The sequence below is a fragment of the Ornithorhynchus anatinus genome, chromosome 2 (assembly GCF_004115215.2).
Source record: "Ornithorhynchus anatinus isolate Pmale09 chromosome 2, mOrnAna1.pri.v4, whole genome shotgun sequence".
Lineage (NCBI taxonomy): Eukaryota > Metazoa > Chordata > Mammalia > Monotremata > Ornithorhynchidae > Ornithorhynchus > Ornithorhynchus anatinus.
Window position 1 is genome coordinate 54,091,657 of NC_041729.1, and position 17,404 is coordinate 54,109,060.

A 17,404-nucleotide genomic window follows, 5' to 3' on the forward strand; every position below is an offset into this window, starting at 1 on the left:
TTGGAAGCCGAAAGAAGCATTGGCAGAATGGGCTCCTTTGACCACAGATTGGTACTGGGCCCTTGGAGTGTATGTATGTGTCACTCCCTTGCATGCTGGTATAGCTAAGTAAAAAACTTTACACTCCCTTGGTGATCAGAGGTGTGGTTTGAACTCTACTATGTGTCACTGAGGCTTCCCTGATCCAGGAAGGTCCTGGTTGGTAAGAACTGGGGGCTTGTAACAGCTACCTTGGACACGTCATTTCTCTGGGCCTCAGTTACCACATCTGTAAAATGGGGATTAAGACTGGGAGCCTCATGTGGGAGAGGGACTGTGTCCAACCTGATTATCATATATCTATCTCAGTGTTTAGTACAGGCCCTGGCACTTAACCAATTCCATTTAAAAAATGCTCACAATCTAGGGTATAAGTCCTGGGCCCAGTCTTCATCACTGTTCTATGTAACCTCCATAAAGGCAGAGAACCTGTGAGCCCTATGTAGAAACAGCATGGCATAATAGAGCACAGGCCTGGAAGTCAGAAGATCATGAGTTCTAATTCTGGCTCCACTATGTGTCTGCTGTGTGACCTTGGGCAAGTCACTTCACTTGTCTGGGCCTCACTTACCTCATCCACAAAATAAGGAGTGAGACTGTGAGCTCCACATGGAATAGGGATAGTGTCCACCCAGGTTTCCTTGTATCTGCCCTGGTGCTTAGTACAGTGCCTGGCACATAGTGCTTAATGAATACCACTATTATTATTATGTAGGACATGGACTGTGCCCAACCTAATTAGCTTGAATCTTACCCCAGTACTTAGTCCAGTGCCTGGCACAGAGTAAGCATTTAACAAATGCCATTATAAAAAAAAAAAAGTTGGGGGACACTGGCTATGAAAAAACAAAGTCAACATAAAAATAAGATTAAAAAGTTGTAGGGTATTGTGGCTAAAAGAGCAGTTTGGGGCTTCTGGGAAAGGTCCAGAAGTTTTTTTTTTTTAGAGGAGGGAGAGGTCTACTGTTACTCCTAATGTTATGGGTGTCTTGCCTTAAAGAATGGCTGGAAATGTCACAATCACAACCTCAGACCCCAAACAGACTGAGAAGGCGAAGAAACAAAGTAGTCCCCAAGAGGCACGTTTTCCAGTGGTCGCTGTTAATGAGGCAGCTCCGGGGAGCTTTGAGATCGGAAGCTCCCTCCTATATTAGGATGCCACTATGAATATTGGACCGCTCAATCAATTGTATTTGAGTGCTTACTGTAATTAGACCACTGTACTAAGCACTTGGAACAGTACAATAGAAGAGGGTTGGTAGACACATTCCCTGCCCACAAACACTTGGCAGTCTAGACGGAATGTTCCCTTTCCAACCTGGAAGAAACAGATAAATGCTAAACACTCTATTGCAGGTTACAGAGAAGTGTGGCTTAATGGACAGAGCATCGGTCTGGGAGTCAGAAGGATGTAGGTTCTAATCCCTGCTCTGCCACATGTCTGCTGTGTGACTTTGGGCAAATCATGTAACTTTTCTGTCCTTCAGTTATCTCTCATCTATAAAATGAGGATTAAGAATGTGAGCTCCATGTGGGACAGGGACTGTTTGTGATTAAATTGTATCTACCCCAGAGCTAAGTACAGGGCTTGGCACATAAGAAGCACTCAACCATCGATTCTGGGTTCTCCTAAAGACTGACCTCATCTCTCTCAAGGACCCAAGGACAAAAGAGAGAGAGACCCAGGGAGAGGAGAGAGAGAAGAGAGGAGAAATGAGAGGGGGGAGAGAGAAGAGGAGAAATGAGAAGAGAGTGGAGAGGAGAGAGAGAGAAGGCAAAGCAGGAAGGTGTTTGAATGTGAACTCCAGCATCACTGCCTCTCCTGGAGTCAGAGATAGGCACTAAAGGATTGTGGATCTGAATTAGCTAAGTCCTAGGGCTCCCTCTGACTCTCACTGGCGAGGGGGCTCCTTCCTCTACTAAGAACCAGGAAACCCCCCAGGAATCACCCTAGATGCTCTGCCCTCAACCTTCCCGGGACGTCACTCCGACAGTCTGCCAGCCAGGGCCACAGAGTCACAAACGTTATGCAGGGAGAGCCTTGGCAGTTTCAGGGCCACCAGTGGGCTTGGTGAAACTCCTAGATCATGCTGATCGGCTGTCTGCTGAGGCAGGGCTACCAAATGTCAAAAGCCAGGAGACAGGAAGCTCGTTCTCTAAACTTTAAGCTTGTGGACAGGGCCTGTGTCAGTTTATTGTTGATTTGTACTTTACCAAATGCTTAGTATAGAGCTCTGCACACAGTAAGGGCTCGGAAAATATGATTGACTGACTTTCAGTGTCCCTGGCAGGATTTCCAGCCAGTTGGAGGTGGTCCCAGCCTGCCCAAGTTCTGGGCAATTATTTTGTATCTACCCCAGTGCTCAGTATGGTGCCTGGCACATAGTAAGCACTTAACAAATACCATCATTATTATTTGGGGTCCAGCTGAGTGGAAATACAAGTTTTGTTGATGTTGTTATTGTTTTAAAGGTATTGTTTTAAACACTTACTCTATACCAGGCACTGTACTAAGCATTGGGGTAGATACAAGGTAGTCAGATTGGACACAGTAAATTCATTGTGGGAAGGAAATGTGTCTGTTTATTGTTATATTCTACTCTCCCAAGTACTTAGTACAGTGCTCTGCACACAGTAAGCGCTTAATAAATACTATCGAATGAAGTCCCACTTAGGCCTTACAGTCTTAATCCCCATTTTAACAGATGAGGTAACTGAGGCACAAAAGTGAAGTGACTTGCACAAGGGTGGGGAGTCAGGATTAGAATCCAGGTCCTTCTCCCAGGCCCATGGTCTATCCACTAGGCCATGTGGCTTCTTTAAGTTTGTGGCCTCTTTCTCAGCTGTGAAGTTTCCCCAGCCCAATATCATCTTCCCCATCCCCACTGCCAACTGGGGCAGGGTATGGGCAGAGAAGGCAAAGTGTGGGTGAGACATGGCCACTCTGTTCTTCAACTGGGAGTTGCCGTCTCATTAATCATTCCAAGCTACCCCTAGGAGAGGCGCAAGGCACAACGTGGGCACAGCGTAGGCACTGAAAGCCAGCTGAGCCAACCCAACTATGAAGTGCCACAGTCCCATAATGAAATCACTGGGTAATCCAAGCTCGGTTCATTCGAAATATGATCTTTCCAGACCTCCTGCTTGAACCAACAGGGATTTTCTTGTTTTGTTGTTGCTTCACGAGAAGTTCTCACACACCCCTCCCCTCCCAGGAGGGCAGAAGCACTGTCGCTATATAACCAAGCTTAAAGGGGTCCAGTAACAGTTTTCCTCCTATGTGTGAGAAAACTATGTGGGAAGCTAAATGGGGGAAACTGAACATGTAAAATAATTGTGGCATTTAAAAATTGATAGTTGTTAAGCACTTACTATGTGCCAAGCACTGTTCTAAGTGTTAGGATAGAGTCCCAGTCCCAAATGGGGCTCACACTCTTAATACCCATTTTACAGATGAGGTAAATGAGGCACAGAGAAGTTAAGTGACTTGTCTAAGGTCACAGAGCAGACAAGCGGAGGAGCCAAATTAGAACCCAGGTCCTTCTGACTCCCGTGCTCTATCCTCGTTGCTTCCTAGCAGTGTGGCTTAAGTGCTTGTGCTTAAGTGCTTACCACATGTCAGACACTGTTCTAAGCTCTGGAGTAAATACAAGTTAATCAGGTCTTACATGTGACTCACAGTCTAAGTAGGAGGGAGACCACTGCGGATGAAGGAACTGCTTAGAGAAGTGACTTGCCCGAGGTCACACAGCAGGTAAATGGGGGAGCTGGCATTAGAACCCGGGTCCTCTGACTCCCAGCCCCGTGCTCTTTCCACTAGGTCATGCTGCTTTGTGGCTCAGTGCAAAGAGCCTGGGCTTCGGAGTCAGAGGTCATGAGTTCGACTCCCAGCTCTGCTACTTGTCAGCTGTGTGACTGTGGGCAAGTCACTTAACTTCTCTGTGCCTCAGTTACCTCATCTGTAAAATGGGGATTAACTGTGAGCCTCATGTGGGAAGACCTGATTACCCTGTATCTCCCCCAGTGCTTAGAACAGTGCTCTGCACATAGTAAGCGCTTAACAAATACCAACATCATTATTATTATTACCAATAGCAGACATAGAGACTTCCAGGGCTGAATCAGTTTCAGCCAAGGACAGACCAGCTGAACACGGGACAGATGGCCACTGTCCCTATAAACTAGGCAAGAACACACATTCCCTCCATTCTTTACATGGTGACATTACCAAAATAGTTTCCCAATCCACTTAAACAGCAAACAGACTCCCCCCACCCAATCATTTCCAGAGAACTGCCATCATAAACTTCCCGGACCTGGGTTTTTGGCCACAGACACTGTTTGCTTTCTGACTCAACATTCGACTGGGCAAACAAACAAACTGGTCTGGCCACTCCGGTTTTCATGCATCACTGCAGGGCACGGTAGCGGGGTGCCAAGCAGGAAAGTTCAATACGCACCACAGTATCCTCCTCCTTTCCCAGTGTTGCCCCAGATTTCAGTGAAGCTGCCCTCCACCTAACAGCTGAGGTGTCGCTTTTGGACAAATCCAATGAATGCGTCATAAGGCACAGCGACCAGAGTAATTAATTACCATATCTCTGTGTGTATATGTGCGCAGGGCCATCAGCCTTTGCAATATGACTGGGCAAACCATATGTTGAAAAGATGATTCAGAGTGTCGTCAGCGGGCAGAGCGCAAAGCCGCCAGCCTGCCTCATCAACAGCTGCTTCCTGGGAGTGTGCGTGATTTCCGCCGAGGGTTAGACTTTACCCTGTGTAGATTCTAGACGTGAGCAGTTTTTCCCCGGAAGATCCTTTCAAAAGCTCATTATGTGCAGGGAATGTGTCTAATAATTATAATAATGATGGTATTTGTTAAGCGCTTACTATGTGCAAAGCACTGTTCTAAGCGCCGGGGGGATACAAGGTGATCAGGTTGTCCCACGTGGGGCTCACAGTTTTAATCCCCATTTTACAGATGAGGGAACTGAGGCACAGAGAAGTTAAGTGACTTGCCCAAAGTCACACAGCTGGCGAGCGGCAGAGCCGGGATTAGAACCCATGACCTCTGACTCCCAAGCCCGGTCTCTTTCCACTGAACCACACTGCTTCTTGCTGTCTACCGACTCTGGGGCTCCCACTCTTAATCCCCATTTTACAGATGAGGTAACTGAGACACCACTCAGTAATTTCTGAATTTACTAACTTTTCAGTAACTGAGAAGTGACTTCTCCCAAGCACTCAGTAGAGTGATCTAGACTGTAGCTTACAGTAGTCTAGACTGTAAGCTCGTTGGGGCAGGGAATGTGTCTGTTATGCTGTTGCGTTCTACTCTCCCAAGCACTTAGTACAATGCTCTGCACACAGTAAGCACTCAATAAATACCATTGATTGATTGCTTTGCCAACAGTAAGTGTTCAAATGCAATTTTTGTTGTATTTTACTTTCCCAAGAGCTTAGTACAGTGCTCTGCACACAATAAGCACTCAATAAATATGAATGAATTAATTGAATGAATGAATGAATGGATTGCCATCTTGCCCATCAGTGATCCAGCCTATTTCTTTGGTTTCAGATGCTGTGCTTAAGCAACTATTTCAAAGCCAAAGCCCCTAGAATAGTGGCCGATAATCACACAGGTATACTACAGGTAAGTGTTTATTCATCCGTTTAATTGTATTTGAGCACTTACTGTGTGAAGCAGCATGGCTTAGTGGGTAGAGTCTGGCCCTGGGAATCAGAAAGACCATGGGTTCTAATCCTGACTCTGCCACTTGTCTGCTGTGTGACCTTGGGCAAGTCGCTTCACTTCTGTGGCCTCAAATTACCTCATCTCTAAAATGGGGATTGATCTTGTGAGCCCCATGTGGGACGGGGAATGTGTCCAACCCGATTTACTTGTATCCACCCCAGTGCTTAGTAACGGTGCCTGGCACATAGAAACCGCTTAACAAATACCATAATTATTTATGAGAAGCAGCGTGGCTTAGTGGAAAGAACACGGGCTTGAGAGTCAGAGGTCGTGGGTTTTAATCCCGTCTCCACCACTTGTCCCATGTGACTTTGGGCAAGTCACTTAACTTCTCTGTCCCTCAGTTACCTCATCTGTAAAATGGGGATTAAGACTGTGAGCCCCACGTGGGATAACTCTGTATCTACCCTAGTGCTTAGAACAGTACTTGGCACATAGTAAGTGCTTAACAAATACCGTCATCATTATTATTACTAAGCACTTGGGAGAGTACAAAATAGCAATAAATGGACACATTCCCTGCTCAGAACGATCTTATAGTCTAGAGATAACTATCCCACCTGCAACCTTTCCTCCTATGTGGAATTCTATCCCTGCTTCAAGGCCACTGACCCTCAGCTCTCTCCATCTTCTAATGCGAACCTCGCTGTACCTCGATCTCGTCTATCTCGCCACCGACCTCTCACCCATATCCTAATCTCTGACCTGGAATGCCCTCCCTCCTCATATTGGACTTAGATAACTGCTCCCTCCCACTTCAAAACCTTATTGAAGGCACATCTCCTCCAAGAAGCCTTCCCTGACTAAGCCCTCCTCTCCCAATCCCTTCTGCACCACTCTTAGTTGCTCCTTCATTCATCCTCCTTCCCAACCCCACAGCACATATGTATGTATCTGTAATTTTTTATTCTTTTATTTATATTATTGTGTGTCTCCCTAAACTATGAGCTCATTGTGGGCAGAAATGTGTCTGTTATTCTGTACTCTCTCAAGCGTTTAGTACAGTGCTTTGCACACAGTAGGCGTTCAGTAAATAAGATTGAATCAATCAATCAATCTTCAAGACCCTTCTGAAATCCCACTTGTACTTGGATCTGTGACCTTTGGGCATTTGCTCTTCACCCCACCCTCAACCCCACAGCACTTATGTACTTATCTTTAAATTATGTATTGTGAATTACTTCCTCATATTAATGGCTGTGTGCCCCACTAGACTACAAGCTCATTATGATTGGGGAATGTGTCTGTTTATTCTGCTGTACTGTACCATAGTCTGGAGGTTTTTTATGGTATTTGTTAAGCGCTTACTACGGGGCATGCCACAGTACTAAGCCCTGGCACTGGGCTCTGCTCATAAAATGCTCAATAAATACCATTGACTGATTGACCCCACCCACTGCAGGCTTTCCCAAAAGTGTTTTTTCTTTTAATATAGTATTTGCCAAGCACTGTTTTAAGTGCTAGGGGAGACCCAAGTTAATTAGGTTGGCTATAATCCTTGTCCCACATAGGGCTCACAGTGTTCCTGGGTTCATAATGTCCCAACTACTTCTTCAGCAATTTATGCACTCCACCCTCCATATGGATTTATGGAGTCTTTTTCAGCACTTGTTCTTCCATCTTTCTTTTTCCTCCAATTTGTAATTTATTCTACGTTTGTCTCCCACTTTAGATTGTACAGAAACGGCTTGGCCCGTGAATCAGTCATTGATCGAGTGCTTACTGTGTGCAGAGCATTTTATTAAGCACTTATTGAGTACAGTGTAACAGTTGGTATATCCCCTACCCACGAGTTTAGTCTAGAGAGTCTGATGGTTAGAGCACGGGCCTGGGAGTCAGAAGGATCTGGGTTCTAATCCCAGCTCTGCCCCTTGCCTGCTATATGACCTCAGGCAAGCCACAACTTCTCTGTACCTCAGTTTCTTCTGTTCTCTCTCCCTTAGGCTGGGAGCCCCATGTGGGACAGGGACTTTGTCCAACCTGATTATCTTCTGTCTACCCCATGCTTAGAACAGTGCTTGCCATATAATAAGCACTTAACACAAATGATCAGTATCATCTCCCTGAGGGAGAAGCAGCGCAGAGAGTGGATAGAGGATAACTCTGGCTCCATCACTGGTCTGATGTGCAACCTTGGGCAAGTCACTTCACCTCTCTGGGCCTCAGGTCCCTCATCTAAATTAAAATTGTGAGCCCCATGTGGGACAGGGACTGTGTCCAACCTGATTTTCTTCTATCTTTCTCAGCACTTAGAACAGTGCCTGGCACATAGTAAGTGCTTAATAAATACCACAATTAGTATTATTATAAAATGAGGATCAAGATTGTGAGCTCCATGTGGGACATGGACTGTGTCCAACCTGCTTAACTTGTATCTACCCCACCCCTTAGTATACAGTGCCTGGCAGATAGAAAGTGTTTAAATACCATTAAAAAAGAAGGCAAGAGCCATGGGTTTTACCTTTATTATACTCAGGTGTGCTTAGTTTTCTGCACAGAATAACTGTCCAATTAATAATATTGATTGAGCATGCATTAGGGTGGGCACCTTTGATGAAATGCAGAAGAACAAGGCTCAGGAAAAGTTGACCCTCCTGCTTGAGTGCTTTGAGAGAGAGGGTTTCACGTTGGGTCCTGTCCCCTGGTGGAAAAGCAGCCCTGAAGATCAGCTCCTCCTACGGCCTGTCCACCAGGAGTTACGAGCAAAGGTAAACCAAGTATGCAATTTCCAGCAGGCTCAGCTGAGTCTTCCCCTGTCCCCAACCCTGGTGATAAACCCAGCCCTGCCTGATAAGGGGAAGCGCATTGCACAGCTCTTACAGCACCCTCCAAAAAAAAAAAGAGAGAGAAGCACAGTGTCAAAATGTCTAAATGGCTAAGGAAATTCTCAGCCAGGGTTTCTGGACCAAGTCACCGGGCATCCTGGAATGAAAATAAAGGAGCGTTCCTCAGACTGACGCTGGCCACGGTGAAGCAGCCCCGTTCTGGAGACAGCTCAGCAGGCGAGGCAGCAAAGAGGTCCAAGAGATCACACCTGGGTAATAAATGCAACTTGAATCATACCCCAACCTGGAAGATATTGAGCAAGGTCACCTAACCACTTGGCCTGCTTATCATAACTGACCAATCAAAAAAAGTCCAGGTTAACAGCCAGTTTGATGCTAATGCAAATATCACTGTGCTTGTTTAAGTGGCCAGGTAGTTGGAAAGACTTGTGTTTCTAATCCTGGCTCTATGCCTGTCTGCTGTGTGACCTTGGGCAAGTCACTTCAGTTCTCTATGCCTCAGTTACCTCATCTGTTCAACAGTGCAATAGGGTAGTTCAGGCTATTAGTCCAAAGAAAATTTTAAACTATATCCAGGAATGATCTATCTATCCCTGATCTGGTTCTTAAGCTTAAATTAGCCCCTTGGCCCACTGGTCCACTTCCTTTAGCAGCTTCTCTCTTGGGCACCAGCCCTAGTAGTTCAAGAAGATTCAGCTTTTAAGTGGCAGGGCAACCCAACGTGCTGCCATCTGCCTATATTTTCTATACTTTCATTCCCGGAACATAAATGCTGTGCTATTCACAGAGCTATGGATAAGAGGTTTAGAGTCGTCTAATGGCAAAGACCCTGAAAATGGCACTGAACTTTACCTTTTAAAAAGCCATGTGGTAACTGATTTTCTGTCCAACTCCTTAATTTAGAATTGCCGAACCTCGGTTTCCATCATTTACTCAGGCAGGGAAACCATCACACAACAGGAGGCAACCGAAGTGAGCAGCGTGGCCTAGTGGAGAGAGTATGGGCCTGGGAGTCTAAAGGATCTGGGTTCTAGTCCCAGCTCTGCTACTCGTCTACTGTGACCTTGGGCAAATCACTTCACTGAGCCTCAGTTATCTGTACAATGGGAATTAAAACAGTGAGCCCCATGTGAGATGTGGATTGTGTCTGATTAGCTTGTATCTACCCCAGAGATTATTATAGTGCCTGGCACAAAGTACTTAAATACCATTTAAAAAAAAAATCACTGGTAGTCTGGTCTTTGAGGCCAGATTCAGTTTCTGTTGGGGGCCCAGTTCCCATGGAGCTCCACCACGATCCCCCCAGCTCTCCCATCCCAGTAATCAGTAAATACTTACTGAGCTCTTACTGTATGCAGAGTGGTTGGGAGTGTACAACAGAGTTAGTAAGGAGCTTATGGTCCTAGGAAAATCCCTAATCCACCTAGCACCTAATTTACTTACATAACTATATTCACACAGGCTTCTCATATGATGGGAGTAAATTTTCTAAATTCCCATTGTACAATGTGGTTCCGTGGAAAGAGCCTGGGCTTGGGAGTCAGAGGTCATGGGTTCGAATCCCAGCTCTGCCACTTGTCAGCTGTGTGACTATGGGCAAGTCACTTAACTTCTCTGTGCCTCAGTTCCCTCATCTGTAAAATGGGGATTAACACATGGGACAACCTGATTACCCTGTATCTACCTCAGCGCTTAGAACAGTGCTCTGCACATAGTAAGCGCTTAACAAATACCAACATTATTATTACATTATTATTTTCCAAAGAATAGACAGAGCTAGTAATAACTCCTAGTTTTTAAGTTTTTAAAAACTGTTCACAGTTAGCAAACTGCAATCTAATCTGTAATCTAAGATTACACTTAAGAGCCACCCAATAAATGACACAGCTGCTTTCCTTCCTTGAACTGATCATGTGATGTAAACCCACCAACTTCCAGCATCAAAGGTTCCATGTTACGGTACACGCTCAGGGTTGTAGAGGCTTCCAGTGGTGCTAGCCATCCTTAGTAGCCACACATCTACTGCTTCTAGGAACAATAATGGGATTTGGAAAGTGCTTACTATATGCCAAGCATAGTACTAAATGCTGGGGTAGATACAGGATAATCAGGTTCCACATGGGCTCAGTCTAAATAGGAGAGAGAAGAGGTACTGAATCCCCATTTTGCAGATGAGGGAACTGAAACACAGAGAAAAAAGTGGCTTGCCCAAAGTAATAATAATGATGGTATTTGTTAGGCACCTACTATGTACCAAGCACAGATCTAAGCACTGGGGTAGATACAACGTAATCAGGTTGTTCCACATGGGGCTCACAGTCTTACTTCCCATTTTATAGATGAGGTAACAGGCACAGGGGAGTTAAGTGGTTTGCCCAAAGTCACAGAGCAGACAAGCGGTCACGCAGGAGTAAGGGGTAGAACAGGGATTAGACCCAGGAAACAGACTATCTTATACACTGATTGAACCTCAGCTACGAAGCGCCTAAAGCAGAAGGCCATTTTTCCAACAGGATAGTGTTTAAGAGAAAAAGGTACTAACTCATACTAAAACCCAAAAGGCTGTCAGATTCTATGATGCGAGGTTTAAGAACCTAGACAAGGATATAAATCACAAAAGGCACCCACATTTTTAGTCTGCTTACTTTCAGGCCAGGCAACTTGTAGGTGCTCAGTGCTAATTGCCTAATGCCTAACTTATTGCCTAATTAATGGAAAATACCCTAGGAATATTCACTAGTTGCCAATGAACTAACAGGCAATGCTTTGCCCTTCTGAAGGCATACCAGGCCCCTGACATTTTGCGTAAAATACAATGGCTCTTAATTGTACCTCATTTATGTGCGTGTACACCTAACTGAAGACAGTGGGACAAGCCTTAGTCAACTTCTGAGACCAGTATTTACAGCTCAACACCCATGACACGGCCGTTAACTACAAAAAGTAAATGCTTGGTATTGTGTTTTGTTAACAGCAACTGAACAAATTGAAAATTGCTATAGTAAAATACAAACTTTGGAGTTCCGCTATGGGCCCTGAATTACACCTCTCTAGCTCTTATGATTGATGGTTCATATAGGGACAATTTCTTTAGCAGCTCTGAGGTCTCTGGGATTTTAGGAAACACATAAAACAAGATCGTAACTGGGAAAATTCTTATAAGGACAATTTCTCTGACGAGGAACAGCATAGCCTAGCGGAAAGGACCACAGGCCTAAGAGTCAGGACCTGGGTTCTAATCCCAGCTCTGCCACTTGCCAGCTGTGACCTTGGACACTTACCTTCTCTGTGGCTCCGCCTCCTCATCTGTATAATGGTGATTCAGTACCTGTTCTCCTTCCTGCTTGGATTGTGGATCAGACTTGGGTCCAACCTGATTAAGTTGCATTTACCCCAGCACACAGACCAGTGCTTGACACACTGCACATGCTCAGAACAACATTTGACACACTGTAAGCACTTAATACCCCTGACATCTTGGAATTTAGGAGGTTGATGCCTAACACTGACATATATTGATGGTTTTGAACTTTACAGTTTAAAAACCCTGTCCTTCCATACATGCCAGCCTGGTGTAGAGCATGAACCTGGGAGTCATAAGGTCATGGGTTCCAATCCCAGCTCTACCACTTGTCTTTACCCATTGTAAAATGGGGATTGAGACAGCCCCACATGGGACCAACCCAATTTGCCTGTATCCACCCCAGTGCTTAAAACAGAGTCTCACACAAAGTAAATGCTTAATACCATAATTATTATTATTATACCCAATCTATTAAGGCTGTGCTATTCACCCCCCCAAGCCAACTGTCTCCAGCAGTGACAGAACAGCATCAGAAAGGCACAGGTATAATTTAAAAATACTTATTTCTTAAGCTTGAAATAGAGCCTTGGACAAGACTCATAGGTCCTGTGCGCTACCTATAACAGGCACATTAAATGAGACCCTTTCTGATCTATTGGGAGGGGGAAGAAAAACCAAGAAAGTTCTACAGTTAGGAAACCCTCTGTTCCTTAAATATATTGGGATGATATTCCTCAAATGAACAGTTTGGGGGGGAAAAAATAAACCAACAAGATTTGGATTTCCTTTCAAAGATCAGCTTCAAAGGGCTAATTCCAGGGAGTAGAAAACTACCTGAGGCGGCCAAAAACAAAACTACAGACAATGCCTGTTAGTTTTTTAAATTATTATTTATTAGGTTTATGATTTAAGGTGTATATTACTCCAGTTGGGTAAACCACATTTAAAGAATTTAACTGCATGGCTTTAGTTTCAGCCAAATGAGTTTTCCATTAATTTTGCTCTATAAAACCTTAAATGTTATGATTTTAAATTGAATATTTCAGCCAAGCTCAGGTCGCTGCAGGTTATGATGTACTGAACCCACTCATGCCAAGTTAGCTTCCCACGGAAAAGGAACCGTCAGCTTATGGGGGTTAGAGAAGGATCAGAAGACCAAGCTACACGGAAATGAAAGGTTCTGGTTCCCCTAACTAAACTGCAAGTTTATATTCACTGTACAACTTTTCTGAAAGACAGAAAATGTCTTAAGAGCTAGCATTCATTTTGCAAACAAACCCCCCCGACCCCCAAGACAAAAATCAAAAGAATTCCACGCAAAAAGGCAATCTTCCCTACTTTATCTAAACTGGCACAAGAAAGGAAGGCTTCAGAAATGTAGGTGCTGGGCAATTTTTTCTTTCAAGAAATGATTCCCTTTCTGTTTGCTGGAGAAAGGTGCATCTCAAAAGTTTCTTTATTCTATGGTGAAAGAATGAGACTGAGAAGTGGAAGGAGAAAGAGGGAGAGGAAGAAGCTAAATTTACATGGACAAGTGGCATTTGAGATTAAATGAAATTGTAAAAGAAGTAGCCAATATTAAAGTTTTAAAAAGTTTAATGGAGCCTGACAGGCTTATAAATTGTGTTCCGGCAGACATTAAGACCTGCTTTCTCTTACCAAAGAAAATGGCACAAGTTTTATCAAAATTTGACCATTTCATGTAAAGGGAACTAAGACTAAGCTTCAGAGCACCAACTTAAAATTTTTTTTGTTTTTGTTTTTTTTTTTTCCTTCCAACTTGGAAAGAGGAGCTAGAACTAAGGCATTAACCAGGGATCGATTTAATCTATGTTCCTCTACTTCAAGCTCCCCTTAGACATTGGAGGGCCAACAAATCTGTGCAGTGCATCAGAGCAACACACTCCCATTTCAGCATTCAATTTACAAGCAATAGAAAAAAAAAACAAAGATGATCCTAGTGGCATTTTACGTATTCTGACTAGAAAGGGCGGCTGTTAAGTGTTTCACAATTCAAAGGCATTGTCCATTTCAGGTTAAATATGACAGCGTGCTAATATTCCACCTGCTTTTGTATTCCTTGTTAAAAGAAACGGCTAATAAATAAATAGATCACTTTGTTCACATCAAGAATTTCATTTTTTCCTCTAAACATTTGAGTTTTAAAATGTCAAGCCTAGATAGTAAAAACAAAGGCAAAAAATCATGAATCCAGGATTGAAGTCCTATACTTCCTACTTAGAGCATTCTGTTTGTACTCCACCAGATCAATGAACCCGAAAAGTTAATTTAACCAAAGTTTAGAGACTTCCCAATAGAGAGATTTTTAGATTTTTCAAGGATCGATAAATTGTAAACATAAGTACTGTGTGTTATAGTTAAGTTATTGGGCAGCCTAAAATTGACTTTTAGTCTTTACAACTAAAAAGGGGAAATACGTAACTGGTTAGTGGCTACTAGATTGCAAGAACGTTCTTAGTTTTTGACCTACTTTCTGTAGGGTTGCCAGTTGGTAAGCTACAGTGGGCTGGCAGGCTTACTCAAAATTCTTCATCAAAAGAATCACTACCATTAGAAGATGAAGAGAAAAAACATGCTTTAAAACATTGTGGCTATAAAGTTCTTACATTTATCAGGAAGAAAAGGCTATTCAGAAGAAACCTTGTTAGTATCTACTTCACATTTGTAGAACCTGCATGCGATTCCATCTCTCCCCAGGATGTTCCAATTGGTCCAAGCAAATTTTTGGTGCTATGTCTTGTTCATCAGCAGGCAGAATACACACCTTCACTCTCCTCTACTTAAGTGTTCACCCACCTGCACCATGGGTAGTCACTAGAAATGTCACACTGGATATACGATTGTGTACAATACCTACCCTCCACTAACACAGAACCAAAAAAAGAAAAATCTAGTCTCAAATTACAGGAACTTGCTCTAAATTTAGGTCACTTGGAGTGCAGTCCATTGGCACTGTTTTTGGTTTTTTTTTGGTTTTTTTTTCCATTTTTTGCTTTTTTTTTTTTTTAAACATTTACCACAAGGCTAATACCGGCATGTAACTAGTACATCCTATGGTTTGAAAACTGAAAATTTAACAGCCTAGGAGGTTAAATTGGGGAAAAGTTTTAATATTGCTACTTTTAGAGCACTAAAACACACAAAGTGAATCCAATAAAGATCCTTGTATTGATTCAATATTAAGTATTAATTGCATGACCATCATAGCACCTCTTTACATTATCACACAATCACCAGAATTATCAACTGCTTTTAAAACTAAAAAGGGTACAGTCCAATATTTATAACTTGCACACCGTTACTATATTGAAACTAGGTGCATGGTACAGTGCTGCGGAAATGGAAGCCTGCAGATTTGACAAAGATGCCAAGTCATGTTTTCGACAATTTCAGTCAAACTGGCAATACTGTTGAAGCAAAATACTCAACACAGCAGGAAATTAAGGACAAAAAAGCATTCTATAACCAAATAAACATCTGATATTTCCTTTCCCTTTAAGAATACAAGTAAGGTCACTTTTAGCCTTGGAACGGATACATGTTCGCCTATGATGATCTTGCTAACTACTACACAATATCTGATGTCCTCTGCTAGGATTATAGTTTAAGAAAGCCATAGTTACAAGAGGCATCTACTGGAATACCTAAAACTTCCTTTATGGCAATCATTATTGAATTCACTTGTCTTAAACAGTGAACATGGGAAGATGGCCTCATGTTTCCTTTTCAATAGTTATGTTGAGGATCAAGTGGCTTTCAAGCAGCATGGTGGGTTTGACATTTTTGCAGTTTAGATCATTCGGTTGCGTTTATGAGTTGGTGAGTCTGTGATGACATCGCCACACTGGGCTGAGGTACGCTTTCTAGTTCCACCATTGTCCAAGTGGAGTGCCATTTCTTCTGATATGAAAGTGTTCAAATCGACATCATGGAGTCCATTTCTCCTTCGACTAGCATTCGATCCACTGCTTACGTGAGTAGGAGAGCCTGGGGTACTTGAACGAACGCTTATACTAGCCATTGCACCACTAAGGCCTGGGGAAAGAAAAGAAAAAGAGGATTAAAACATGTTCAGTTATTTAGTCCTCAAAGCAAAACTCTGCATTTGGGCATGTGTACTGTGGTATGACGGTACTAGTTCACCCATGTTTCATTTTGTTTACGGTGACTGTCATGGGGAGCAGATAATAGTTTTACCCCTGCTAAAAGAAAAACACTATACAATTTCAGACCTTCACGGTATCTCTTAAATCCACCCCTTCCTCTCCAGCCAAACTGCTCCCACACTGATTATTCTCATCTCCCCTTGACTACTGAAGCAACCTTCTCGCTGACCTCGCTGCTTCCCCTTTCCACATCCAAGGCTTCACTCTGCTGCCTGGATCATTTTTCTAATAAAGCATTCTGTCCACATCACCCCATTCCTCAAAAACTCCGTAAGACACTCCACCAGCTATTCCCTTACCTGACCACAGTTATTACTATCTACTGTATCTACTATTACCCAACTCACACATTTCATTCCTCTAATGCCAACCTACTTATTGTACCTTCAATCTCCTTATCTCGTCTTGGACCCCTTTCCATTTGTCTTCACTCTGGCCTAGAATATGCTCCCACATTTATAACCAACAGACCACCATTCTTTCCATCTTCAAACCCCTAATAAAATCATATCTCCTCCAAGAAGGCTTGTCTACAACCTTTTATTTCCCCACCCTATTCAACCTTCTTTCTGCATCACTTATGTTCTTGGGTGTGCATCCCCTAACCAATTTGATACTCACCCCACCTCGAGCCCCACAGGTCTTATTATATATTCTTATATTGGGGCATTTCTGTCTCCCCTTCTAGACTGAAAGTTTCTTGAGGGTAGATGTCTCGTCTACCAACTCCATTGGAAGAGCGCTTAGACTGTAAGCTCACTGTGGGCAGGAAACGTATCTGCTTATTATTGTATTGTACTTTCCCAGGCTCTTAGTACAGTGCTCTGCACACAGCAAGTGCTCAATAAATACAAATGAATGAAAACAGTGCTCCACACAGGAAACACTCAAAAGATCACTGATTTTTTTTTTTCCAGGTATGGTTTCTCTCCCTGCTCCCTCATAGAACTGTCAGTGTGTTTTCCCTCTTCAGCCAACAGTTCCCATTCCAAAAGACGACAAGACCACTAACTCAAAGCCTCGTTCCCGGTCAAACTCCTAGCCCACAGATTTTCACTGCTACTGCCCTAGTGTGTGACTTCACATCCTGCTCCTTAATTCTGAATCCCTCAAGCAGCATCTTATATTTTTATAGTGCTCTCCTGCACATCCACTTTAAAAATGCAATGTTCAAGGAAGCAGTTAGAAGCTGGGGCCCAGCACAAAATCTCCTCATCCTCTCTGCACCATCTCCAAATGATTCTTTGGGGTTTTTTTTTTCCGCCCTGCCCAGTTTAGAGAGACTGAGAATTGACAAGTCTGAGACATACTCTAGATAAGTCAGTCACCCCCC

General features: G+C 43.4%; 1 protein-coding gene across 1 annotated transcript in view; it reads right to left on the reverse strand.

Annotated features, from left to right (window-relative positions):
• Positions 1–12,755: 12,755 nt before the first annotated feature.
• The window catches only part of C2H16orf72 (chromosome 2 C16orf72 homolog), a 28,806-nt gene continuing 24,157 nt past the window's right edge, over positions 12,756–17,404 (reverse strand). The window contains exon 4 of the mRNA XM_029051792.2: positions 12,756–15,940. Coding sequence (XP_028907625.1) covers positions 15,696–15,940 — 245 coding nt within the window. The 3' untranslated portion in view covers positions 12,756–15,695. The remainder of the gene's footprint in view (positions 15,941–17,404) is intronic.